Source organism: Accipiter gentilis, chromosome 21 (genome assembly GCF_929443795.1).
Source record: "Accipiter gentilis chromosome 21, bAccGen1.1, whole genome shotgun sequence".
Lineage (NCBI taxonomy): Eukaryota > Metazoa > Chordata > Aves > Accipitriformes > Accipitridae > Astur > Astur gentilis.
Genome location: NC_064900.1, coordinates 1,778,791 through 1,806,514, shown reverse-complemented (window position 1 = coordinate 1,806,514; position 27,724 = coordinate 1,778,791). Strand labels below are relative to the sequence as shown.

At 39.8% G+C, this 27,724-nt stretch overlaps 1 protein-coding gene across 1 annotated transcript in view; it reads right to left on the bottom strand.

The window, feature by feature from the left end:
- The window catches only part of MAN1A2 (mannosidase alpha class 1A member 2), a 138,089-nt gene that overhangs the window by 13,963 nt on the left and 96,402 nt on the right, over nt 1-27,724 (bottom strand). Inside the window, exons 9-10 of the mRNA XM_049824720.1 lie at nt 11,342-11,457; nt 5,944-6,163 (exon numbers count right to left, since the gene is read on the bottom strand). Of these exons, the coding sequence (XP_049680677.1) occupies nt 5,944-6,163; nt 11,342-11,457 (336 nt within the window). The remainder of the gene's footprint in view (nt 1-5,943; nt 6,164-11,341; nt 11,458-27,724) is intronic.

Genomic DNA, 27,724 nt, shown 5'->3' with positions numbered 1-27,724 from the left:
TATCCAAAATTAAGAAGATCAGAATGGCCATACTGGACCAGACAGAAGTTCTGTCAGGTCCAGTATCACGTCTCTAACAACAGCCAAAATCGGACAAGGATAGGGACGAGGAAGAACAGGCCAAGTATATGAGATACGTTTTTCCAGCTTCTCTACATGTCACCACTTTTTTTGAGCTTGAGGCTTCTCCCAAACTAGACATACTTTTTATGTGGCCAGTAATTCTTAATAGATTTATTTCCCAAGTACTTATCTGGTGTTGCCTTCAACCTCTGTAAAAGCCTTAAGCATCCAAAACAACCTCTGCTAAGGAGTTCCACATCTTTAATACCTCTTGGGTGTAAATCCACTTTTTTTGTTCTTTTCCATTTTCAGCTTGGTTCCTACTAGAGTCATTCAATAGTCTCTAGGTTTTGTCTCGGAGAAGAGAGTGAACATCTGATTCCTATCCACTCTCTCCAGTCTCCTGGTGATTTTGCAAATCTGTTGTATCCTACCTAAAATGTCCCTTTTCCACACTGAAGAATACTATCCAATTCAGTTGCTCCTTGAATGGGGATGTTCCATACCTTTATTTTTCCATCTAGCCTTTCTCTGCAACTCTTCAAATTCTACTACATCCTTTGTGAAATGAGAGGACCAGCCTGAATACAGCACTAGAAGTGTGGACAAGATTAATACAGTGACACAATGACATTTTCTATTTTTGCTCTTTCTCACTTTGTTTTTCCTGACTGCTACTGAGCTGACATTTTCATAATCTCAAGAGCAATTTCCTGAGTTGTAATGGTCAGTTAAGAGCTCATCATTTTATATGGGAGGTTAGGAATAATTTTTTCATAGGTGCCTCACTTTACATTTAACTACACTGAATTTAATTTAGTAATTTATTACCCAATTACTCAACCTCATAAGGTCCTTGTGTAATTTTTCAGCTTTCTTTCATCCTTGCTATCCTAAACAGATTTTTTTTAGTTACTACCAGCACATTTACGGTATTATTCCTGCCCTTTTCCTGATCATTTATATATGTGTATGCATGTATTTTTAAATTTATATATACACATATTAAAATATTAAATGTGAACATACTATACATTTATACGCATCTATACACAGATAGGTATAAGGATACAATGTATTTATACACATATCTGTATAAATATATATAAAATATATCAGAGTACCAGTGGTTAACCACTGTTCGTCCATTGCAAGAGCTGACTATTTACCTCTACCCTACCTGTTACACTACAACCATTTTTATTCTCCATGCAGGTGCTAGCTGCTTAGGCAGTGGCTGCTTAATAGCCTTAAAAAGCCTTAGTAGAGAACTTGTTCAAAAGTCTTCCGGAAATCAGGTAAACCATGTCAGCTGTATTACTCTTACCCAGGAAAGAAGCGGGGCTTCAGGCAGTTCTGGTGATGCGTCACCTACAGAAACTGTGACACCTTCTCTGGCTTTGTAGCCTGCTGGGGCATTAAATCTTTAATTATTTACTCATATCTACTTCTAACGTTATTGGGCACTCCAAGAAATTATACCACCCAAGGATGGGCGACCCCTGCACATTGTGACAATCTCATTGAATTTTTATCTGAAACCAAGGATGTAAAATTAATTACAGCACTTCTACTAACAGTTGACTGAAGTGAAGAAGATACTAGAACATAATACCTTTCAGGGGAGCATTCTTCTAAGCAAAGAACCATCTAAGGCCATTTTACAATGCTATAGAGGTCATACTTTAATACAGGTATTTTAGTATTAATAGGGCTGATAGGCTATAGTCTAGGCAGGGAGGGCAGATGAGAAACAATTTCACACCACAGTGCAAAATTGCAAAGCTAAACCAGTACCATTTTAAAAGAGATTTTAACTGATTTCAAGTTGACTTCAATGAGAGGCTGTATTTACCACTGCTGAAAATAAGGGCAAATCCTCAGACCTCTAGATAAATATTATGTATCTAATTTTAGAAATAATTTTGAAAACATTCTTTTTTGTGTGTTCATTTAAGACTACAGTTAATCTAGCAAAAAATTTCCTGAAAGTAAGAAAGGATTCATAATTACAATAATACTTTCTAGGCTCTAACTCATATAACATTTGAAGAAGAGGACCCAGCAAGACATGTAGGTGGAATAGGCTGCGGCCTCTCTAAGGTAGCTTCACGGATCTGTGGTTGGTCGTATTTATATATTGGGACGCACGGCACGGTGTCACGCCAGCAACAATCTGTCCAAAAGGCGATGGTGCTCTTTAACTTGTGCGCCACACTTTCAACCAAGTTAAGAAATGTCCCAAAATCTTCAGCAAGCCCCAATGATGACACGTGAGCATCCAAAATACCTGCAAGGGATCACTGATACACATTCCAGGGGACTACGGAATACCCCAAATGTCAGTGGAAAGCTGTCATTCCAATGATGCCAAGGCTAAGGCAAATAAGTCAGTTTACAACATGGCTGTACAAATCTGTGACCATGTGGCAACTTTTGCTGGCTACAGGGCGAAGTGATTGCTGTTGCCAAAATGGAAAGAAAGGATGGGCAGCCGAGAACATGTTTTCACCAGTAAAGAGGTGAAAAAGCAGGACGTTTTTGGATCTGCAGGGTGGTCCTCAAACCTCCCCAAATAATTTATGGCAAAACACACATCTTTTCATCATGTGTCTGGGGAACCCAAAAGAAGTATCTGAGTTGGGGAATGGGTCAGAATATGTTTGGGAGCACTGTAACCCAGCTAGGCTTGTGTGGGATTCCTGCAATACCATCTGCTGCTCCACCTGTCAGCTGGGAGAGGAGGGTAAAACGGCCTGCTGGGGCAACGGCTCCCAAATACCGTGAAGATCTACTGCGAAGAGCACAAACTGGATGGTGACAGAATGCTTGACATCAAGGGGTAGACCAGAAAGCAGAGAAGAATTTATAATGGCCTGTCTAAGACCTCAAAGGTCTTAGAAGCCATCAACAGAAGCAAACGCATGCAAAGGACCAGAGAGATGGTCTTAGAAACAATGAGAGTCTGGGCAATCGTAATTCAACGGGTGACTTCTGACATCAGTTGCGACAACTTCAGTCCCAAAGGCAAGTAAACAAAGAATAGAGGGCAACAGACAAGAACGAGTGAAAGGGCTATATTAGCTTGACAAAATAAGTCAAGTCTTGTTTTGTTAAAGCCGGCTGAAGTCACCACAAATGCTCTGCCTTGTAGAGGGTGATTGAGTTTGCCTGAAGACATAGGGTAATGTATGAGAGGGGAAAGTGACCCGAGAGGATACGAATATTGCCTTAAAAAATCCTAATACATCAAGAACCTCCAGCCACAAATGTCATGGAAAAAAATCACCTCAACACTAAATAGGCATGTGGACTGCCACTGCAAGACAAGAGCTTTATACTTATTATCACACCGGTGAAACCTGTCCAGATCAAAGTTACTCTAACGGAATTTATCTGAAAACCCAGAAGTCCTGGACCCTAAATCATCTGTCATGTCACCATGTTTGTTTATTTATGCCAGACATGGAAAGCATGATTTCAAACCAGAATTTCAGGAAATGGTATTCCATATTTATATAACAACATTATGGTAGACAGTAGCAAATATAGAATTTAGTTTGCCTGAAGCTTTCTGAAATATCTAATTCTCTTCTTTTTTTTTTTAAACAGGCTTTCATACCTGCAATACGTGCAACAGGTTGCTGACTGTTGGCAATATAATGCCTTCTTTTCCAGAAGTGCTTTTATTCTGTGAAAATCTGTTTCGATTTTGCTGAGACTGGACCTTGAAACAGCATTGGGTTTTTCCCCTCATGCTCAGCCCTTATAGAAATTTAGGTTGCTTCATAAAGTAGTATTTTTATACTAAAATATTATAAACCCAGGCATATACTGCAGTTTATTGGGAGTAACCCTGGGAAGAGAAACCAACCAGAGCTGTCCTTCCCTTTATCTGAAGAAAAGAGCTCTTTATCCTCAGCACGCGGCCTCAGCACCTTGCTGTCTCCTCTGGGCACACCAAAGAGTTCTCCCAAGTCTGTAGGAGGAAGAGATCAGGCTCTCCCCTTTGCGGACCGAAGCATAAACCTATCAGCTGAACCAGAAGACTGTCTGCCCTCTGAAGGAGAGTTGTTTTCTGCAATCAGCTAGTTCTGTCATTAAAGCGCACAATTATGTCTCAAATCCTGCTGTTAAAGCATAATCAAGTCGTTGACATTTTGCACGTAGCAGTTCTTTATTTTCTTTGAAAAACCAGTCCAGGCAAAAACAACCAACCCCAAACACACAAAATATCCACATTCCTGAGATTGCGTGACTGAACAAAAGAAAACTAGGGCATTGCCAATTTATAGCTGTCTGTACAACTTTCAGTCTGTTTCTTGCATGTGTGTGTTCTTATACAGTCATTAAATATGCAACCAAACCTTTTATCCCCCCCATCTTTTGACTTATTTAGGGTACGGAATAAACATCTGAAGGAATAAAATTAGGACTGCACAAACAACTGTAAATTTAGCATTGCTTATTTTTAAGTGTCGAATTGAACATTTAAATGCAGTTTTTCAGAATGCAACAATAGCTACTATGTCCTACCTTTTTCCTTAAGCATCCTCATATTTTTTCCTTCCCCCTTTTTTTAATGCTGTTGCTACCCAGGTAAAAGTATCACTTCTGTGATTGAATTCCTTAAAATGACAGGTAATTATACAATGATGCTATGTAATCCTGTGAATAAATACATGAATTCTCATCTTAAAACTGCCCGAGTCTTAGTTACCATTACTTCTACTAGGAAGTTATTTCAGAAGCTCATTTCTCTGATGGCTACACAAAGCCATTTCCAATTTCCAACCTACATTTATTCATGGCGAGCTTACAAATCTTGCTCTTGGTACAACTGTGTTGCTTATATCTTAAAATAACTCTATTTCTTTTTAGTGTTTACCTCTTGAGATGACAACAAATTTATTCCCTTCTTTGGCATTATTTTTCTAGTCTGAGCAGGCTGACCTCCCTTATTTTGCCACTGTAAGATATTTTATCTTCCATTCTGTTGGTCCTTCTCTGCATTTGTTCTGCTTGAAATTCAGATTTGTACAGTGTATTCTGGATGACGAATTATATGTGTCTTCTAAGGCAGTGTTAATATTGTCTCGTATCTGCTGAAAATTCTTCACCTGATACGGACTAGGACTGCACTGGCATTTTTCAGCTCCCAGTTTAGAGAAAGAGTTCCTGCCTTTTTTCTAGTGAACTTCTTATTTCTGACAGTCGAGTCCTTAAGATCTTCCTGTTTACTATTCTGAGACTCTTCTGTTTTAATTGTGTCTTATGACTTTATGGCCACTGTAAGTATAATCAGCACACTTCAACTTTTTGCATCAAGGTCACTATTAAAGATCTAAAATGAACCTGAGTGAACTTGAGAAACTTCCAGCCCAACAGTGAAGTCTGATATCGTCTCCTCACTAATCAGGTCCTTGGCCATCTCACAGTTTGCATACTAATCTTCATCCTCTCTAGTTTAATTGTACTTACCCAGAATGTACTATTACTAAAAACGGTAAAAGGTGTATTCACAAATTGTTCACTCTACAGAACTGCAAGAACAGTATATAGGAAATGAAAAACTGCCCTATATATCTGAGAGGACAAGAGTTCACACACACTCCTTCCTCCCCACACCCATATAACCTATCTTAGCTGACTGAACCAAAAATAGGGATAAACGTGCAGGAAGGAACCACATAAAGTCTGGTTTTACATTTACTCACCGTGATGTAGATCAGTAGTAAATACATGGATGTTAAAAAAATTATACTGGTATAAAAACAGTGTGTGTTACACAAGGCACAGGTCCATAACAAACCTTAAAAATAATGACAACAATTTCTGTATTTCAACTACTGAAATAACTAGATTAGCAATATATCTTACTTGTCCTGTCATATGACTCATGACACGTATGTGCAATTTCAGCTCCAAGCTGCAAATAATGTCCGGCTTTATCATCTCTGGAACCATCTGCTCCAAGGGCAAACATTCCCCCTGCAAAACAGGTCAAATGGCCCATCTTTCTTTCAAGGTGCCCGTTCTTCCACTCTCCAATGAAGGTCAGTCCTCCATTGGACTTTCGGATGAGATGTTTTTCTATGGCCTACAAGAAGATTAAGAGAACTTTCAAATACTGTTTCACATGCAAGTTTTACATACTAACTCTCCTTCAAAGAAGAAAGTACTGTTTTCAAAACAAAAAGAATTTTCTTATTTCAAATTCACTTCTGAGCACTACAGGAACAAACAGCTATAAGAATATAATTTCAACACACAAAAAAATACCCTAACTGTTAAACGATGCTAACGAGATCAAACATGTGAAAATCATGACATAGATAACATTGCACTTTTAGCTGAGAATTCAACACATATTTTATGGCTCAGACAATGTTTGTCTACCTGTCAACTCTGAGAAGTACTTATTTGTTCTGCTGTACAGTTTGTGCGTACTCAGAAAATACACCCGCAACGGAAACTTTTGGTCAGCAACATATGCAAAGGCAGCACCTGTACTCTCAGTTCGACTTTAATAAGAAGTGACAGGAATGCTCCAGCCACTTGTCCGTAGCAGCTTTCTGATTGCACACGGTCAAAGAATGGGTGAGGGTTAGAGCAGCTGTTCACAAAACCCAGTATTATTTTATAGGTGAGGCAACTGCTGCTTTGTCTTTGCACATTTGTACCAATATATGTTGTTGCCTGTGACTTATAAAGGGTGTTCTTCTGGTAGCAGGAAGGAGAATAGCTGACTTAACTTTCCAAAGTCTGCAAACTATATGGAACAACACATTTACTTAAGCCTCCTTCAGAGAGTTTCACAACCCTCAGCAATCTACCGCAGTACTTACTATCTTTAGTATTAGACAGTTTTTCTTGTAACTAGAATCTCATTACAGTTTGAGTCCTATACTAATGAAGACAATTATCTTCCTTACCATGAAGACATTATTCCTGTCTTCTTTCCAGAAATCTCCTTTGTACTTCCACACATAACCACCTGACAGGTTCACAGCTTCCTTCAAAGTGCATGATCTGTGACTGGTCAGAGTACTCCAAGGCTGATTAGAGTTGAAGGATTAAAGTGCCATTGAAAAGGCATTTACTACTCTCCTTGCCATCCACAAGATCTAATACAGAAGTGAATTACTACCCCTCTCCGTTACTTTTCTGGTACCTACAGCAAATTACACCTCAGATGTCCACAACTGTATTTTGCACTAAAACTAGATATACTGAGAACACGTAGGCAGAGGATCCCGCATATAACCAAAGCAGTTATCATGGATGTGGAGGTCATGTCTGCTGCACACAGCTGTCTCCTTGCTATCTACACAGTGCAAACTATGCAGTTCGCTACAATACAGATTCAAGCAATAAATACATAGATTAATCAGCTTGCAACTCGTCATTCAGGTTTTAAAGTGGACAGTGAAATAGCTTTTCCCTCCAAATAAAAAAGGGAGACTCTGTTTTCAACAAAATGGACAAACAAAAAAGCTTCAAGCTCTTCTGTGACTGGAGTATTTCTTTGGTTTTTTTTTAAGCTGATGCTTAAGTGATACAGCACTGTTAAAGCAGCTGTATTGAACCCAGCAATATTTGGTAGCATGGAAGTCCTCCATCGAGGTACTGAAATAACACCTGACAGCCTTCCAAAGCTCCCTTCATAAACAACTTTTCTAAAACTAGAATGATTGAAATTACAGTTAGAAAAGGCAGAATTTGTAGGGTTAGGAGCCTCATCTGGGGAAGAGAATAATATAAACAGTAATATGAAAGAGTTGTGCTTCTGAATATGCGTGTATTTCCGCATGGTTTTCTGAATATGTTCTTGACCTGAGATGCTGCAAGTGCTTGCAGCAACTTTTCTGAATGGTTATAGTGATGTGAATGTCCGCCGCAGCCATGCAGCCGGTGAAGAGCTGGCAGTCCCCATAGGGCCAAGGTGAATGCACTCACTAAAAGCCAGTAGAGCAGACTACAGGGAGAAGACTGCGTTACCATCGGTAGGGTCCTGCTCCTTACTTGCACTGTGGACTGAGCCATCATCTGGGTGGTGAAATTTCTCCACTGCCCTCTATTGAGCCTGTGTGTTCTGAAGGTGATGAAAGCAAAGTGCTGGTCTGCATTCCTGTCGAGTTAACCTCTTCGCTAATGCCACCGGCAGATCTGAAGTTTGTGCTTAAGGCAGGATCCAGCGAGAAGAACGCAGAAACAACTGACAGAGCAAAAACTAATACGTTTCTGATGGCTGCCAGAGTGGTTGTCCAACAATCATGCAAATTGGCATCGAGGACTGGCGTGATAATGTGGCTTCTGCTGCTAGGGAGCCTGATGCGGTTAACTGTACAAGCCTCATTGGTTCTGCAAGTACTGGTATAGGAAAGATTGGATCTGCTGAAAATTCTGCCACTGAAGAAGATACTAAGATCTGTAGCATCAACTCTGTTGATTCAATTACCCTAGACTGCAACAAAACTGACATGCTGATGACTATAGGATTTTTTTGACCATATGGTACATAAAAGTTGAGGAGTCCCCTTTAAAGGAAAGCCACTTTTACTGTGAAGAGCAAGAAGGCTTAAAAGGGTTTGGATTATTTATTTCCTGGAGGAAAACATTTTTTTCCAAATGTTCTGCAAAATTCCCTTTAGAATTGTATCTTTTTGTAATTTCATAACTGTTGAGGAGTAAATGCATGCAGGAGCATTTCCAGGGGGGACAAAACGACTGTCGTTGGCACCAGGGGAGCCAACAAAGGCCAAATTTATACACTTCTCCATGAGCTGCTTACTTTCAGGGTTTGACTGAAGAACATCATCTAGGTGCAGTGTGCCCTTCTTCCGAACAGAGAACACGTCTTCTGAACTTGAACATCACTGTCTTGTGTAAGGGGTAGTTTTTGAAATCTGAACATCAAGTTGTCAGCTACTTTAATAATTAAGTTATGTCTTAAGAGTCACAAAAGAAGCATCACCAAAAAGAAAATAAATGTACCCGTCTCAAAATACTTTATCATTCAACAACCAACTGCTTGCTGACTGTATAAAAAGGACAATTAAAATTTACAGTAATTAACAAGGAACAGCTGGGCGTTGCTGGGGTTGGGACAGATGTGACATTTGTATCCTGGGCTGGACACCTGGGGCTACAAAGCACTCTGATAGGTACTGTGAAGCATCGACCTCCAGCTGGACCACGAGGAGTATACATGCACTAGAGCGGACGTGTGTACTTAAGCTCCCAAAGAAAAGACTTAGTTCACATCAGCTGAGATTAACTGAGCTGAAGCTGCCTTAGTTTGTAAAATGCCCCAAACAATAGACCGAAATGTGAAAACAGAATGCTCTCTATCTGATGTTCATGCTTTCCTAATATCAGCATGCACTTGTCAATCAAACATTTATTTTTGAAACTGCATCATTCATTTTATATGATTGTTCTATTAGCCTTTTAAAATACTGTTAAAGCATCAGCTATTTCCCAGTCCTCTTGCCTTTCCAGGGTTTGTTAAAGTCAACACTTCAGGAATTTCCTTGGTATTGTACAAAATATTAGTCCCAAACAAATTCAAGGCAACACATATGAAGTGGATTAAAAGTTGGCTTGCTAGAACAAAGTAAAAACAAAAAATTGCGAAAAATCATCCCATGAAGATTCTGCAAAGATACTTTTATTCAGTGCTAGGCAGAATTTCTACCAATGATCGGCAAGAAACAAATGGTAAGAAAAATTGCAGATGACACAAAAATTGATGGAGCTATAGATAGTGATAAAGGAAAAGTCAGTCCTGTAAAATCATTCAGAATAGGTGACAAAATGGGTTTTGCCTGAACAATTGTGTTTTAACAGAGATAAGTATAAGGTCACACATCGAGGAATCAGGAATGTAAATCACAGTAGTAGGAAAGCAGTAAATCAAAAAGAATATAACCAATTTCAGAGTAAAACCAACTGGAAAGTGGATGACAGTGCGAGGCAAAGGTTAAGATTGCAAACACAGCTCTTGGCTGGATGAAGAAGAGAACACTGAGAAGAAATCAGGTGATGACATTAGAAGAACCATTATGTTCTTGTCTCCATACTGAAGACACTTGAAACTACTTGGGAAAAAAGCTTAAGAAGTAATTCAAAATCTGTTTTATATTGTGAGAATAAAGAAAATAATGCATTTCTCCTTCAGGAGAGAATGCCTATCATACCTTCATTAGCAACCAGCTACGTGATGCAGATACACCCTTTTAAACAACGTAGGAAAGGAAAAAGTTCAAGTAGCTGAAAGCCAAATGTAATCAAATTCAGGTCAGGGGTAAGACATATTACAGCTTCAAAGCAATTTTGGATCTGAACTTTCACTATCTATCTTTTAAAAGGTGAATTTTGAGAACTCCAAGAACAGGCATTTTGCTTTAGGAGACTGACTGCACTAAAACTAAGTTTTAAAAGTTTGCGTAGAAAGAAACACGGCACACACAGAGCATGGAACAAGCTAGGCACCAAACACATATCTGCCCTTGGACAAGACTACACGGTTCCTGCTGCTGTTGGTACCACAGCTAAATTGATTAGAACTACCTTAGTTACCCTCTACGTGCTTTAACTGTAGCACAGGCGTGTTGGCATATATGGCCACAAGCGCGCCTGATGAAAGAAGATGCCTGTGTATAGGGAAACTAAGAAAGTAAGAGCTGGGCAGCACAAAAAGCTCAGAGCCACCACAAAAAGGCCCCCACCCCAAACCCCACTGAACCATCCTACAGCACTGCCCTGCTTGGGCAAGCACTACTTCATCTGTGAGAGGCAGCAAGACCATATCACAGAAGAACCGTAGAGCAAGGAATAGGTATGAACTACGTTTTACAAGATAAATATGGAATATAACATCTGAATGTCTTAGAAAATAATTTACAGAATAAAACAGTTGAGGACTTCAACTCCTGGAATGATTCTGAACACTGGAGAAAAGTGACTTGGTCATTCTGCACACATCTTAGGGGTTGTTAGAGCTGTTTCTCATGAACTATAGCTTGGGCTTTTACATCATACCATTTTGGACAAACTGATTATTTTTAGCACAATAATCTGCATCAGATGTATTCCACAATACTTTTTACACTACTCAGAAAGCTGGTATTATTCATCACTTGATTTCTTAAAACTTATATAATCAAAACATGTCCTATGGGGTTTTCTTTGTTTGTTGGTGTGGGGTTTTTTAAAGTATTAAAGATGGTTTTTAAGTTCCACTGTATTGGAAAACTCAATGAATTGTAATCACCTCAATTGCATCGTCGTACATTTTCCTTGCCTCCGTGTCCATCTTGTCTGACATAAGCCAGGCTTTCAATAAATATTCATAAAAACTGTCTCCCAGCCCGCCCACGGATGTGTGATCTGTAGGAGGGAAAGAGGAAAAAAAAAAAAAAAGTTGAAGTTGTTATATAATAGCACCTTAAATTAATTCAAAATATAAACTTACGTTTTTAAGGTCTACTGTTGTAGAATTATCAATATTTTAAGCCTGTTTAGCAGGACAAAGCTGCATTGTACCCCCTATCCCCTCCAAACTTCATAGGCATGGAACCTGCTGTATATGTTCGCTATTCGTTATTCTGCAGAGGCTATCCCTCATATCAAAAATGTAATTTAACCTGTTTTTACTTCATTCCATAGAACCTAATTGTTTAGCTGCTAGGGTTTGAGGTTGGGTTTTTTTTTAATATATGTAGAAACGTATACATAAAAAACCGTGAGATCTCTGTATCCAGAATGCAACCAGGTCACGTGGCTGGCTATGAACTGCCATGAACTACACAGAACCCAATCTTTCCAGGAGATCTTTATTTCCAACAAGGTAGCTACTTAACAGACTAATGAATTTCTCAAAGTCAATGTTCTTCTTTAAAATTATTTCAGTCAAAAGGGAGGCAAATTGCCTTTGCAGTGTACAACACAAGCCCTGCTCTGTTCTACCACGCCTGAGCAGCCGTGCAGAGCCACGCCATGTGCTACAGGGTAAGTAAAGCTGCTTCACTATTAGGATCCACCACCACAAACTCGACCTCCCAACACGCAGATTTCTTTTTTGTCACCTGCTTTTTTTTTTTTTCTTTTTTCTTTTTTTTTCCTTGCAGAGGTTGCCTTTCACAAGTAGAGTCATCGCTATTCTGTGCTGACAGACCACATGAGAACTGCCTATGTTTCTCTTTGGGTAAACTATCATACATCCCCACAAAAAGCCTACTGATGGGCTGACTCAGCCTCAGAGCTCCTGTTCCAACCCCGGCTCGCACTCCCTCAGTACACCCTCCATTCAAAAAGCGGTACGCTCCATGAGATTTAATAAGTGACTCCAACCAGAACAGCACATAACCTTTTCTTTCCCAACATTACAGCTCCCAGAACGCTGGCACCAGAACAGCCTTAGTCTGCTGAAGCTGGACGAAGGAAACGCTTAAGACCAACTTTGCAACAATGCCAGAAATTCAGTGCCCTAAGCATGGCTGCTGTTATAGTCATGCAAGTTCCCTTTTGCCGGCTGAAAAAAAGAAAAGATACGATACTTCCTTCTTCAAAGTACCTCAAAAAAAGTGCTGTTATTCACGGTCTTTCTGGGATAAAGGTGTAAAAGAGAGGTTGGAGCTCTCCTTCTGCTCTTTTCCTCCAAGCACCGTCCTGCCCCAGCACGTCTGCTCGTCTCTGAAGATGCGAGTAGGAGGTTAGAGCTGGTAGATGCTTCTAGCCTAACTCTTCTAGCTGCCTCCTGACTCCTCTGCTCCTTACCAATGGATTTCTAAACAAAGGAAGGAGCGGGTGGAAAGCCTGTAGCTTTCCCATTTGTTTTCAGGTTGTGAATTTGGAGCAGATTACTTCACGCCCTTCTCTTCTAGCTCAGTATCTCCTAGACAGCCTTTTCACACGCAGCTACTCAGTGATTTAACCACAAACGATGAGTTTTCATAAGCTTTCCAGCTCTGAGCTGAAAGAGGGCATTCAGGTCACGAGTCACTTTCTTCCACAAATGCAAGGGCTAGAAATTACTCCTTCAATGCACAATTACGTTCTCAAGCAGACACAAGAACTAAGGGTCTGCGGTTTTCAGAAAAAAAATAAACAAACCATCCCAAGACTTCCAAGTTACGACTCATGTCAGCACTACTCAGGGGCCATCTTCACAAGAGACAGGGTTTAAAATTACTTGTGTTAAGCTGTTGCGTCTTCCCCAGCTGAGCTCTGTCACTCGAGTCAGCGCTGCTCCTCTGCCAGATTTCTGTCACAGATGGACTTAGTCCCCAACCAGGACAGGGTTGCCAAACCCTCAGCACGGTTCATCTTGAAGCAGCTCCAGCTGGGTTCGGGGCAGGAAAGAGCAGGAAGACGAGTGGAAAAGGCTTCTTTCCTCAACAGAGAAATCCACATTCCAGGTGAGTTTCCAAGGTCAATTGTATCAGAAACACACCTCGTTTCACATCTACTTCTTCAGGCAGTCATTTGAGAACTGTCTTTCCCTCCTGTCAGCAGCTCTTCTCCTCCTCCACATTGCTTCTCGTCTTAGGTGCAAGCACAGGGAACGCAGGAACCAGCAGGACACACAGGACTCGGAGCCATCCTCTAGACAGTCTTTTTTGCACCTTCTTCATGCGTTCAGAGCACAGAGCTGCACAAGCCTCTCAGACACAGATCCTCCTCCCACTCGGCAAGCGAGAAGCAACCACAGTAAGGCTAAGGGCTTCCGATGGCCTTGCTGCTCCCAGCAGCAGTGTTTGCTTTATTCCCGTGTTTATACCTCACTCCAATTCTCAACTACCAGGAGTTAATTTCTCTCACTAAACTGTGGGCTCCTCCGCTCCCCAGCTGACGCTTTTCACAGCTGGACCAGACAACAGACCTGTCAGAAAGGGCAAACTGATTCTGTTCCTTCTCTTCAGTAGCAGGAAAGGGACAGAGGAAAGATTTTTGGTGCTCACACGTGGTAAGACATCACCCAGGTATCTTTCACGCAGAAGGGAAGCAGTACTTCAAGGGAGCTGACTGCACTGATGTACAGCTCTCTATTTCCCTAACCCCTCCCCGCATCTGCAAAAAATAGCCAAAAGAGGGTGGAAGTGAAAAGGAGGCCACCACAGCAGCTGAACTGAGGTTTAAGCAAGTTTTTCCAACTTCTACAGCTGCATTAACTGCACCCTGGCAAGATCTTCTTCAGGTCTTCTGCTCGTGTCAGAAGGGGTTGCTAAAGCAGAACTGGCTGCATTTTGTGTTAGGGCTACAACTAGAAATGACTGAAAATTAAAACACTTTTTGTGACAGATTGCGGGACGCTGACAACTTGCTCTCACCTAGAGTGGAAATGCTAAAGAAACATTTTTCAAGATTCCTTAGCAAATATATAGCTGGTGAAAACTGTAGATTTGGGCCATCACATATCATTCTCTCCTATAAACAGAGCTCCCTACCCAAACTTATCATCAGAAGGTCCAAGGTGGTTATCACTCTCTCCTGCTATTTGAGCTACAGCTCAGATGGATTCAGAGATTTAACTCGGTTCAACTCAAAATGTTTTGCTCATAAAAATGTTTTGCACAAAATATTTCGAGGTTTTTCAATCCGTCCTAACCTTGCATGTCAAGCCAGAGTACTAAAAAGGAACAACTCCTGATTTGAATAACTGAGTTTACAATAGCATCTTGGCACTGGGTACTCTTCAGTAGACGGCTGTGAAGGTTTTATGTTTAAAATGTTTATAAGTATTTTGCAAATTTAAAAATGGACTTCATTTTTAACATACTTGATCTACAAGAATTATTTAATTAGATCTATGTCATTTAAAGGTTTTTACTGTGAAGAAGTGTTTCACAGTGAAATCCTGAAGTAAAATTCTTTCCAGATTAAGACAAATATAGCAAAGAGAACAGAAGTATGAGGGCATATCAAATATGACAGAAGCCACATATTCTCTTCAATGACATGTATACATTTTTAGAACATTCATTCCTTCCAATCAAGACAAATTAAGATATTTTCTTCATTCCCCGTTTTTCAAATGCAGGCCCAGATGACTGGGCAAACATAAAAGGATTCCAATCAAGAATTCCTTGGGAGGTCTTATTTTAAACTAAGAGACATAGTAGTTGCAGTTGCAAAGACTACCTTCAACTATTGCAACCAAAAGCAATTACAAAAAGCCCTGTATTTTTTCTGGTTTGTCACACACTTGAAAGCACATTGCGTGCAAACCCGTGCAGTCAGTCTGTTTGTAGGCTTCCTCCTTGCCAGAAAGAGCCAAACAAAATCTTAATAGAAAGACAACAATATTTACAGTTCACGACAACATTTTTGCTCAGATACTTCAAAAGATGTACATCCTGTTAAATATTGGCATTTTTCTTCTTAATAAACAGTTCGTAGTTGAAAAAAACCATTTCATAGCAATATTTTAATGAGTTTTTAATTTGTTGCTAAAAGAAGATCTATATTTAGTCAAGTATTGTGTCTCAGCTAATATTCCAAAAATCACATCCACCTCTTTCCCACAGACTGAGCGGAGGACCTTCTTTTCAATTGTCACACCATCATTATCTAATATTTCTAAAGCTAGTTTCACTCCAAATGATCTTATTCGCATCAGCAATCCATTAGCTCGCTGCTGAAACAGTCTCCTCTGACAAGCAGCAAGACAATTATTTCACAGCAAACCACAGAAATACCTAGCAGGTCAGAAAGAAGCACACGTGCTATCTAACTGAAATGACAATGAATCTCAGCTTGAGATAGGAGGGAGAGTCTGGTGGCGCTCTGGTGATTTGTTCTCTGGAAGTGAAATTGTTTCTTTACAAATCTGGGGAGACAAATAAACTTGTTTTTTCCTCAGCTAGCTCTTCAGAGCGTAGGCAGCAGGGTTCCCCCTCCTCAATTACAGCGGAGGCACTGTGACGGATCCAGCTGTTCTTCCTCTCCAGGACTAATTTTTTGCGATGGTAGTAGATAATAGGAATACTAGGCATTCACACAGCTCATTCTCCTTTCCCGTACCCAGATCTACCTAATGGCTGTAAATAACGTCCTCCACAGCAAGCCAGTTTCTAAACGAACAGCACCGGTTCCCAAGAATACGGTTATGGCAGCAGACTGCGCGTTACAAACACGTGCCACCTCCTTTGGTTTACAGGGAAAGTTTGGTTCAGCGAGCAAGAAAATATTTTCCACAACAACTGATAGCCCCCTAAAGATAACATTAATAACAAAACTTCCTCTAATGAAAGTCTACCTGCTCTCTAGAGCAAACTTAAGATGTGTAAATTATTTTTAAGCAGATGGCTTTAAGTAGTTAACAGCAGCTTAATGAGGCAAATCAAAAACAGTTCATGATTTGCTAAACCCTCTCTGCTTTGTACCTTAATTGTTCAATTGTCATTTCTTGGCAATGAGCAGGAATAAAGAAAGAAGCCAGGCATTGCTTTAAAAGCAGCACATCATGCCACAGCTGATGCTGCGGTCCCAACACCTGCGGGTGAGGCTTCCTGTCACCCACGAGCAGACGGGTGGTGAGCCACTGCCTCTTCCTGACCCCAGGGCACGTCCTCCCAGCCTCCCGTTGTGTCCATAAAGCTTACGCATCATTTACTGCGCATGGGATGGAAAAGATGAAATAAAACGCGGAGCAGAAGTATGTTTAGCATGCACAGGCTGCCATGCTGAAAAGCAGTACAGTAAGATAACGTTCTAGTAGTACATAAGCACAAGCAGGCAGAGATGAGGATCAACTATGCCGCCAGCATTTTTAATTCATGAATTTGCAACTACAACACTGATTTAATATTTTTAAGTACAGACAGCTAGAAAACAATCAAGCAAAGAATCGGAAATTTGGCAATATGTTAAAGAAACTCAAGTCTCGGAACTGGAATTGTTAGTTATGACTCTAAAGTAAAGGGAAACTAACTTAAACCTCCCCACAGTGCTTTACCAAATAGACTAGAAGCACCAAGACGAACAAACTACTGATTCATTTCAACCAAAAGGGTAGTAGTACAGAACTGCTTTGCAACAAAAGAAGAAAGTAGTAAAAAGGGAGGCTGATTTTTCCTCAAGGATCACGAACACTACTTTGACAAAGTGCTATTACAGTATGTCAGAGAAGGAGTTCAAGAGTGGAAAAGATAAGTGACCAGGAGGGAGTAGCAAAGTCATTAAGCTAATATTAACTTTCATTAAGAAATCCATACGCCCCATCACCATTAGTTGTTCTGGGTACCAACCGGCCTTACACTGCAGGAGCCCTCCTTCTTTGTGTAGGAAACTTATAAGGAATTGTTTTTCTGTTTGTCTTCAGAGTGGCTCTGATTAAATTTCAGTTCAATCTTTACTTCATGTAGTTGGGCTTAGTGCCCCTCAGCTGCTCTAAATAGGTGCAAGCTCCCTTTCTAATCCTTTAATCCAAAAAGCTGAGGCCCTGGAAATTGCAGCTGCTGCAATTCACAGTGGAAATTCAACCTAAGGATGCCATAAGCCATAGTGGAAGGCTTAAAAGTGCAAACACTTGTAAATTAACTGCAGCAGAGGCAGCCCTGATAAAAGGAGGTGGAGGTGCAATTTTTAGTCAGCTATGAATCATTTATCACTAAGGAACACGTTACCAGCATGAGAATTTTTCTGAAAACATGCAGGTTGTCACATAACAGAACTACATTCAAAGAATAGATAAGGTTGCAAAGCCAAGCATTTAAAAGTTAGGAGATAGCTGAACAGACATTGCTTCCTATTCTACCGTCTGGTGCCACAACAGATTCAAGCAACAAGAAAAACCCAGCTCAGCTCCTCCCAGCCCGGGGATGCTCGATCACGCCTGCTCACGCGCCCAGCTCTAGAGAACGTAGCAGCTGAACTCTAAATAATCCATATGGAGAAAGTAGATGTGAATGTTTTTCAAAGGCTTGGAAAATTATGGATGGTTTTTTCCTCAAGCAGTCCTGAAACAAATAATTCCCACAGTATTTCATATCCAAAACACGATGGTTCTCAAGTTTCTTAACTGCACGCTTTGCAAAAACTAACTTTAATCTGGGTAGAATCACATTCCACCTCTAGCTTCCTTTAGAAATGGCTGAAGCATTTTTGTCAAAGCTGTTTAAAAAAACCCAACAAAACAGCTTGAGGCAGACAGAATATTCCAGTTGGAAGAGCTGAAATTTGGCAGCTACAAGAAAATGAAAACACAATCACTTAACGGAAAGTGTTGAGCAACCTTAATTGTTAGTGCTACCAGTTTCCTGTATAATAAAATTAAGCAAAATGACTTCCTAGAACTGTACTGATTATCAAACTAAAGATTAAAATTCTCAAACTTGCACAATTCAAGTGTGTGCAAAGACAATAGAAATAATTTGAAACAGACCAGCAAGTACAACTAGCCCAACTAATACATACAGTTAGGTAACTCATATTGTTAGAACCAAAACGCAACTTCAAATTGAATGTAGCTTATGATTCTGTAATGTCAAAGGAGTATCCTAATTTGGTATCTTACAACAGGCTCTCCTTTCACACTCAGGAATTCACAGCTGGAACAAATATTTTCCTTTTTGTATTCAAACTTCCCTGAAACTTCAACACATTCCAGCTAGTATTTATAATTCTGGAAGGATTTAGGTCATCTCTCAGAAGACATATTCATGACTTAAAGACCAATAAACTAAATACGTCAAGTCCATGTGCAAAAATTAAACACATTAAACCTTTATATTGGTGCTTTCACTGAAAAGTGGCCCTTTATCACCTGAAGTTGTCTTTTCCAGATTATTACACTCACCAACAAAGCCAACGGAATGAAGCACACCTGCCTCTCTGCCAAGTTTGGAGTCAGTGTAAATCCCACCTGCGCTGGCAGCTTTAACTAAGCTGCTGGAATTTGCAGTGGATTGATGGGAAGCCAGGTACATGTTTACCTCTGATGACTTTTTTTTACCAGACAAGTTGGCTGTGAAAAACAGCTAAGGGGTGGTAACATCATCTGCTACAAACAATACTGCTGTAGGTATGTGCACACAACCTTTTGAATAAGAGTTTCTACATAAAGGGATTGACAAGCTCTTAAGGTCATTACAACCTTGAGTGTATTCACCTTAGCCTTCCTATAAGATCTTAACTCTCCTCTTACAGATTAAAAACAAGAAAATGGGAGAGAGAAAACCTTTATTAGATTAAATCTAGCCCAACATCCATCTATGCAAAATTAGCTGGCAAAACCACTGTCAACAACTTTGCCCTCTCCCTTCCAGTTGGATCAAGACCATAGCAGTTTGCATACTTACATACGTACGTGCTTGTATATATAATACATGAATGCTGACAGTCAAAAGAGATTCAAAGAAGCCATGAAAGACTCTCCCTGTTTTTGATGTACTCAGATTACACCACACACAATATAAATCCAGGCCTCTCCATGTGTTTCTTTCTCCTAGACTTGTGTCTATGTATCTCTTATTTTTCTTCTTATGACAGACGCCTGAAATAGCAGACACAGCTAGCCGAAGTTTTGGTCATTCTGTAGGTACTAGGAAACTGTGCTGGTTGTTAAGACTTACTCAGTCCACGCTCTGTGACTGAGACAGAGCTACCACACCCTATGTTTGGACTGCATTCGTCACCAACCTTCTCTTATTTTTGACCATATAGGCCAAAAAGTGCTACAGCATGATCTGCAATCAAAGGTCAGCTATGTCTTCACGTAGATCTCCAAGATAAGATGGTATTTTACCTTGCTGCTACAGGACAGTCCAGCTCCCCATGGAACTTTACGATTAAAAGAACCCATCGGGAAGACACATTCAACGTCCACTGAACCAAACCACAGCCCCTCTCCCCTCAATGTCACCAAATCGGAAATGTTTCTCATGGGACCACTGGAAGGTACATCTCCACGCAGAACTCAGAATACGAAGTCTCACATACTGAAGACAGGATGTGAAGAAATGGACTGTGATGTGTCGCCCGATCTATTAGTGGCCTAGAGAACAACGTCAATATAAACAGCTAGGTGCACAGCGTCCAGCAAGCGATACAGAAGGAATAAAATAAAACCAAGTAACTGTATTAAGGCTGTAACAAGTTTGTAATTGGACTTTGATAGGCTTCCCTTTGACAAGAAATTAATAAATCAAGAATGGTTCAAAAATACAGTTTAGGTACATAGACATCCTAATACAAAAGTCAATTAGTAAAGAAATAACAAGATTCCACAAGCGCTCAAACTTTAAAAACTCACAGAGCACATGTCAAAGGATACCTTTTTACTCCCCAGTCCTTTTAAGTTAGCTGTCTTCAAAGCCAGCAATTTAAACTCAAGAATATCAAGCCGTACCCTAAAACATGTCGGACTCTGTTAATACAGATTAATTTACTGAATTCACAGTAAAGAAAATAAATGTTATAGCCGTTGCGGGACAGGTTTCAAATTCTAGATATTGATGCACTCCCCACTAAGATCATGCTCTAAAAATACAGTTTGGTGATACAGCAGAATAAAATATTAATCTCTTTCCACAGCAATGTATGCAAGCACTTTCAAAACCCAGTTATACCATATCCAAATCCTTTCTTTAGGAATTATTTATAGACACTCCTTTTCAAACGCATAATTCATATACATATTTAACCTTCCAATAACACTAGAATATTTAACACACTAAACAAAGCTTTTATTTGTTCAGCTTTATCAGCATCTTGCTCAACAGACCAGCAAAACATCTTAACCTTGTAGACTTATAAAAGCATATTCCCTGTAACGCACAGCTCTGCTGTATTTCATTAAAACAAAGTTTTAACAGATTAACTTGCTCTTGGCTTCTAATGAATAAACAAATTTGAATGCTGCCTTTTCTTGGAACACAATTAATTACATTTGTACATCATTGTAAAGCAAAAGGGCAAGGGGAATTCCCCAGCAGAGATTACACTGATTATTTTCTATTCAAAACACATGCATGTTCCTAAATACAGAACAAGACAGAATATTTTGGAGAGAAAAATTAAGGACATCCACCAAGATAGCAAAGAAAATTAAACAGCAGAGAACCACCCCCACCTCCTCATCTGCAACTGGTACATGCATGCCTACTGCTGGAACTCTAGAAATCATGTTGTATTTGTATTTGTTCATAATGTACTCAAGTGAAAGCACGTCTGAAATAAAAAAACCCCACCACAATAAATGCTTAACTTCAGTCTCCAAACTAACCATTACATAGAACACATATCTCCAGTTCTATAACTGACATTCCAACCACAAATCAAAGAAGAAATTTCCTTGCTAAATCAAATAAATGTGCAAAGATGAAGTCAGGTTGGGAGCTGCTTCTACAACAGATAACATGAATTATTTTAATCCTGCACCATTTCTATTTAAGAGAAAGAAAAATATTTTCCTTATGCCGAAGGGGGAAAATAACCACCCAAGAATTAAAGCATTAGACACTACTATCCACAAGTCCAAATGAAAGGTAATTATCTGAAGAGTTTTGTAAAATACTTTTTGGAAAATACAGGCTTACTTGACACGATCCCTTCACTTCCTTTTAGTTTATGGATGTTTTGCCAGAACTTGACATGACATTTCACAATGTGATTTTTCATGACTCGGCGCTGCTGGTTTCTTAGCGCTGTATAGAGCATGTAGGGGTATTAACAGATATAATTTAAGAGACTACCTCTGCTGAATAAGGCATCTCGTAAATAAACAATGTAAGGGCTGGGGGGAGAAAATGCAAAGTACCTTCATAGTTAAAGGAGAACACTAGCAGTTCAGCTGGCCAAGACAGGAATTTTCCAGTACTAGCATCCTTCTCACTATCCATAACTAGACTATCAAGCTGTTAATTTATGTTACAATTATATTTTTATCTGAAAGATTTATCTGCAATATTTCTTTAATCTTTTGAAAGACCACTTCATTCTTCAGTATTATTCACTTCACACCTTGCAATCTGCAAGGGTTTTAATCTCCCAGAGGTAGATGTAAAGACTGAAAGGGTTTCTTGCTTAATTTTAACAATGAAAGTCCCAATAACAGAAATCCGAATAGTGATTTATTTATCAATCTCTGCAGCACCTTCGAAAGTTTGCATTCAAGACAGCCACTCTCCCTACCAGCAGTCTCCATCATCTCCTTATTAATTCCTTTCTTTTCTGCATGAATCCCACTCACTATCCTGTGTGCGAGTGCTGCAAGGTGTAAACAGCAGCAGCCGGAGAAGAGCCCATGGGTCGCGGAGCCTGCAGATCTAGGTACCAGCACCCAGAGAGTCTGGTATGCGAGAGAGGTCTGGGGGCCAGCAACTGGAGCAACTGGGATGCATGTTGCAAGGTCAGACTGCCAGCAACTGGAGAAAGGGGCTGCAGGTCACTGGGGCCGGTAGGTCCGGGTGGCAGCGGCTGGAGAAAAGACAGTGGGTCACAGGGCCCTAGGTTTACGTGCCAACAACTGGAAATGCCTGCGTGTGTGTGTTTTTCCCAGCGAATTTAATCCCGGGTACATGTGCTATGTGGAATTCATTAGCAAACTTCAAGGTGGACGAGCTGGTGAGCTGCTGTACAGGCAGGCATAAAAACTGAGGAATATTCACCGAGTACTTGCACTGATTTAATGAAAGTAATTTAAAGTTGTTTTTACTGATTTTCCTACATGTGAAAATTGCAGCATTTCAACGGAAGTGTAAATCTAATCCAATTTAATTAAATTCTCAGAAGCCTTCTCTAAATAGTATTTTAAAATTAAAAGTGCTTGGTTTGGTTTAATTTAGGCATTTATTGTTGAAAATGAAAGACCACCTGACGAAACTGAAATACGTGCATCCACAAAGGCATTTGCTTTGGTTTATTTAAAGGCTAGGCTACAGCACAAACAACTGGGAAACAGAGGAGACCCGTTTCTCCCATTCAGCCACCTTGGCTGTGCCCCTACTTACTGCGCAGTAACAGATGCAGGGAACCGCAAGGACGTGAGAGCATCACCAAAAGGTGCTAAGGCAGTGTGTGTAACGAGGCAGGCTAAATACCTGTGGGAATTCTCTTGTTTGTCTTTTGAGGATAGTCATCGCTTTGTACGTGAAAGACAGCATTTAAATTTAGTGCATTAAAAATGTATATATTGTATATATTGTTGGCGAGTCCCTGTCAACGTGCTGAGCAGAGTACCCGCACTGGGCTTTTAACTTAGTCCACTTGCAAATCTGACTAAAGGGGCTTGTTTTCGGTAAGGAGACACAAACAAAGCACTGTAGAATAGACTGCAGTCTGAACCACATCAGCATTCAGTAATGGTAATTTCAGTATCTGCTATTACACTCCTAATAGTAATGCTCAGCTCACGCACCGTAAATTCACACACTAGCTTACTTTACAGTAAGTTGTTAACGTGCTCACATATCACTAAGGTGCAACAAACACAGAAGGCTAACATAGAACAGATATCTCTGCTTATTTTCTTGCATACAGAAGCCATATATAGTCTAAAACCCAATTTTAGTTAAACTGACGCAACTTTCTTGCATAACCAACGCAGGTTTCTCTATAGGTAGGCCAGCTGCAGGAAGCGAGATGTGAAGCCAGAGCAATTTGAGTTCCCCTTCGGTAACATTATTACTTGCAAGAGATGTTGGAACCAGATGAAATGCAATAATTTGTTCTCAGTATTGAAAAGTAGAAAAGAAGAATGCGCAATTTACAGAAATGTGCAAACACGAGCGCCTGTCCTGAACATGCAGATTGGCATTTTCTTTGTTATTGCTGCTCTAGTTAGTATTCTCACCTAATCTGTTTGCAAATGTAAATTAGAATTAAATTTTCTCAACATATTTTCATTTTTTTTAAAAGTAATTTTTCTTCAGTACAAATTAATTTCCATAATTCTGAAATCTCTCTCTTTTAATCAAGATTCGAGTTATTATATCTGCTTAGCAGGCTTCTCTAGACAGCACTGTCACTGTGTTTGAAAAGAATCTAATTCAAAGTTCTGATGCTTACATCAAACAAACGACTCACCAAGTGAAACGAAAAGCTAACAAAGTTAACTGGAGGTTAATGCGAGAGGTTAGAATATGCTTCTTGCCAGCTATTTCCCTTTCAGGCTTACAGAAACTGAAACCCCAAGGCCAAAGTATTTTAAATCACTTGTTCCTACTGGACCATCACCTTAGTCCGTAAGTAAAAGTTGAATCTGTCAACATTCCTGTGGGCATTATAGCTCTGCCTTCTAGCAATAGTCCCAGTGAGCTGAACCCATTAAAAAGCTGTCGTGCCACTCATGCTGTAATAATACCTGTGCATTACAACCTCAAACACAAATACTGAGCGCACACGACATCATTTTCCTCCTCCTGGGTATAACAAAGTCATGTACAGCTGTATTACAAAGCATTTCCACTGGAAAGCATGGAGATTTAGCAGTGACCAGTAAGCCATTCACCCGGCAGTTTTTAGGACTGGGTTTTATGGCATTCAAATGGAAAGAAATGATGGGATGGAACGGTAGTCCCTGCGCAGCCCTGCCCTCTGCAGCTCCCGACCCTGGCTGCTGCTGCTTCACGAGGCAGGCGGAAAAAGAAAGAAGGTAATCTGTTGCCAAAATCCTTCTTCAAGTGCTATGTAAAATGCATTAAATGCACATGGAAATTTACATTCCTAAAAATATAAACATTACAAAGATGGGGCTACAGATTGGATTTATGCCACACTATATGACTCTACTCATCTCTCCAACTTGTCAAGAACCTGGAAGCCATGGTCATGTTCTTGATGAAATCATAATTACTAATTGACTGTTAAGTTACTTTACTGATTACACCTTTTTAGTTATTTGTAACAGAAACACTTGACTGGTTTGAATGAAAATGCTTGTCTGTGTAAGCACCAGCAGAAGCAGCAGAACAATGAGCGAAAAGGACGGTCTGTATGTCACAGGGCACTGTCCCCAGAACATCATTCCCCAGCAGTGAAACTGTAGAACATGCTGGTTATATTGAGATCAAAAGGCCTGCACTCTGATAAATCAAACCACAGCAGAAATGTCTCATCAGCCCCGCATCCCACCATCAGAAGGACGGTGACACGGTTGCAGCAGATTACATACACCATTCCCCTTCCTCTAACCTAAGAAGAGAACAGACCACATACATACATTAAGCATACATTTAAACGAGGAAAAACAGACAACGCACAGCAACTTGCGTGGCCTAAGATCTATGGAGGCCACAGACAGAGGCACAGGAAAACCCCATGATAATTGCTGATCCCCTAGAAGGCCTGAAAGATCTGCCCGAAAACTAGCTCATCATCATCATTCAAGAACCCTAGGTATGCAAAGAGAGCTGGATAGTAGTGTCCCTTTTTCTTTGCGTCCAGACAACTTGGACATGTCTTGGTACCTGTGAGTATGAGTGAGTTAAACTTAGGAGAAAATGAGAGTAGGTAAAAGTCAGCTGGCTTAATGACTCTGTAAACAAATATCACCTTCCCCTTCCATAAGACCGGGCACTGAATTTTATTACTCTCATTTCCTAACACCAGCAGCTGAGATATAAGCTTCGTATTTGTGAATTATATCCAGTTCATATAAAGTTCTGATGGACAACATGACATTTAGATTCTGCAGAATCTGAGATTCAAAAAAAAGAAAGGCAGTACGTTGTGAGACCTTACATGTGCTAAGTAGTTACTTATATGGCAGCATAAATCACTGCAGACATCTCTGGAGCAAAGAGAAAAAAGGAAGGAAAGATTTCTGAATGGGGTACTTCAATGGCACATTAGTTGCTCACACTAACATTTAATACTTGGGATTGCAAGTCAAAGTAGATGCAATCCTTGTGGGTTGGTTTGGTTAAAATCACAAAATGAGGATGTGCCTAGGCTCCTTGTGCAAATACCTCTGAGAAGGTGTCAAAATACTGTATCAAGAATTTTCTGCAAAATTCTTATTGCAAGTAGAGATACATCCAGCTTACAGTCCCATGGGGCCACACCAAAGTCACAGAAAAATGTTTGAGGCTTCAATTTTCTTCCACAAATCTGTCTTGCAACAAGAATTGTCTTTAAGTATTCAAGTTTACCTATCAGCCCGTTAGAACAAAATTAAACAGAAAACCAACACAGAAGTGTATCCCTTTTCTTCTATTCAAATCATATGCATTTTTTCTTTTTAAAAAAGTAAATTAAAAGGTAAAGACAAAACATAACTACTGAAAAAACTTGACCCAAATGAATTCTTCCATTATATATTTTGTTTAATACTCTCTGAATAATCAACTGATAGTAATAACATTAACTAGTCTGACTGCTATGCGTAAATCACTGATATTTTTATTACTTTGAATAAAGGCACCCCCCACTAGAATATACCCACTGCTCAAATGACGGCTATAGAAATAGAAAATTAACCCACCACTAGAATGATGCTATGTTGCAGCTAAATCCCATATTTCTTCAACAGTGTATTTATGTAGATTTAATTTACCTCTTTCACACCCCTCACGACTTGGTTGTAACACTGTACAGATCAACAGAAAACCTAACTAAAATTGAGCAAAAAAAGTCTGAGGAGGAAAAAAAATATTAAAAGGAAGAAAAAAAAGAAAAGAAAACCCAGAAAGGTCAGAGTCAAGAGTTACATGTATCTAGGCAAATAAAGAGTTCTGAAATAATTCTCAGAAACTATCTGAAGAAAGTACTTTGTACAAGATAAGACGCATCAACTAAAGGTCACAGCAAAGATGAAAAGGGCAGCTTTCCCAGACGCTGAAGAAAGAAAAGTTATGCTTTGGTACTCTTTCCATTGTCTCAGTCTTTCCAGTACTGAGGTATATAACAAGCCAAACACAATGCTCTTTGAAATTACCTTCCAAGGAGGACATAAAAGCCTTGCCTGCCCTTAATACCCACTACGTGACTCAAGTCAGTGACAGCATCGTGGACTCTGACACGAGTCCTCTAGTGAACCGAGAGGTAGTACGTGAAGGCATCACCCTTACTTAACTGACTTCTGCGGTGCGGGACACAGTCGTTGCAGGAGAATCAGAAGAAAAATTCCTGTCTAAGCCTCAGCTGTTCCAGCTCGTATGTCCAGTGTTTCAGTGCATGTGCACCTTTACTGTAACTTCTTATATTTCTGCAAATAGATTCACTGAAGAGTGATCTTTCAGGGATACAACAAAGACGGTTTCTCAATGTTCCATCTCGGTTTGTGGAAAGAAAAACAGAATTAAGAATTCTTGCTATCTTATCCCCACAAAACTTTTCAAGATAGGTTTACAAATGCTTGTTGCATTGGGGAAATCTTAAAAACACTACCAGACCATCTGTATCTGCATTTGGAAGCTTATTTGCTCAAACTGCACCCCCAAAACCAAGCGCCAAATTCCAGGAAATGAGTTTGTGACTAATGAGCAGCACAGAAAAATTAAAGGCTCTAGAAATTTGTTATTTCTTTTTATCCTAAGAACTTAAGTCTCAGCCTGTAATCCTAAACTTTAGTCCTAAATGTATTATCTTTCAAAATTCATTTAAGTATTATGTTTGAGCTCCATCAGACTTCTGCAAAGTAAAAAGTTTCACTGTATGTTTATTCTCAGTGACCAGGATTATTTTCTTCCCAAGAGCTGCTAATTCTGAGCAT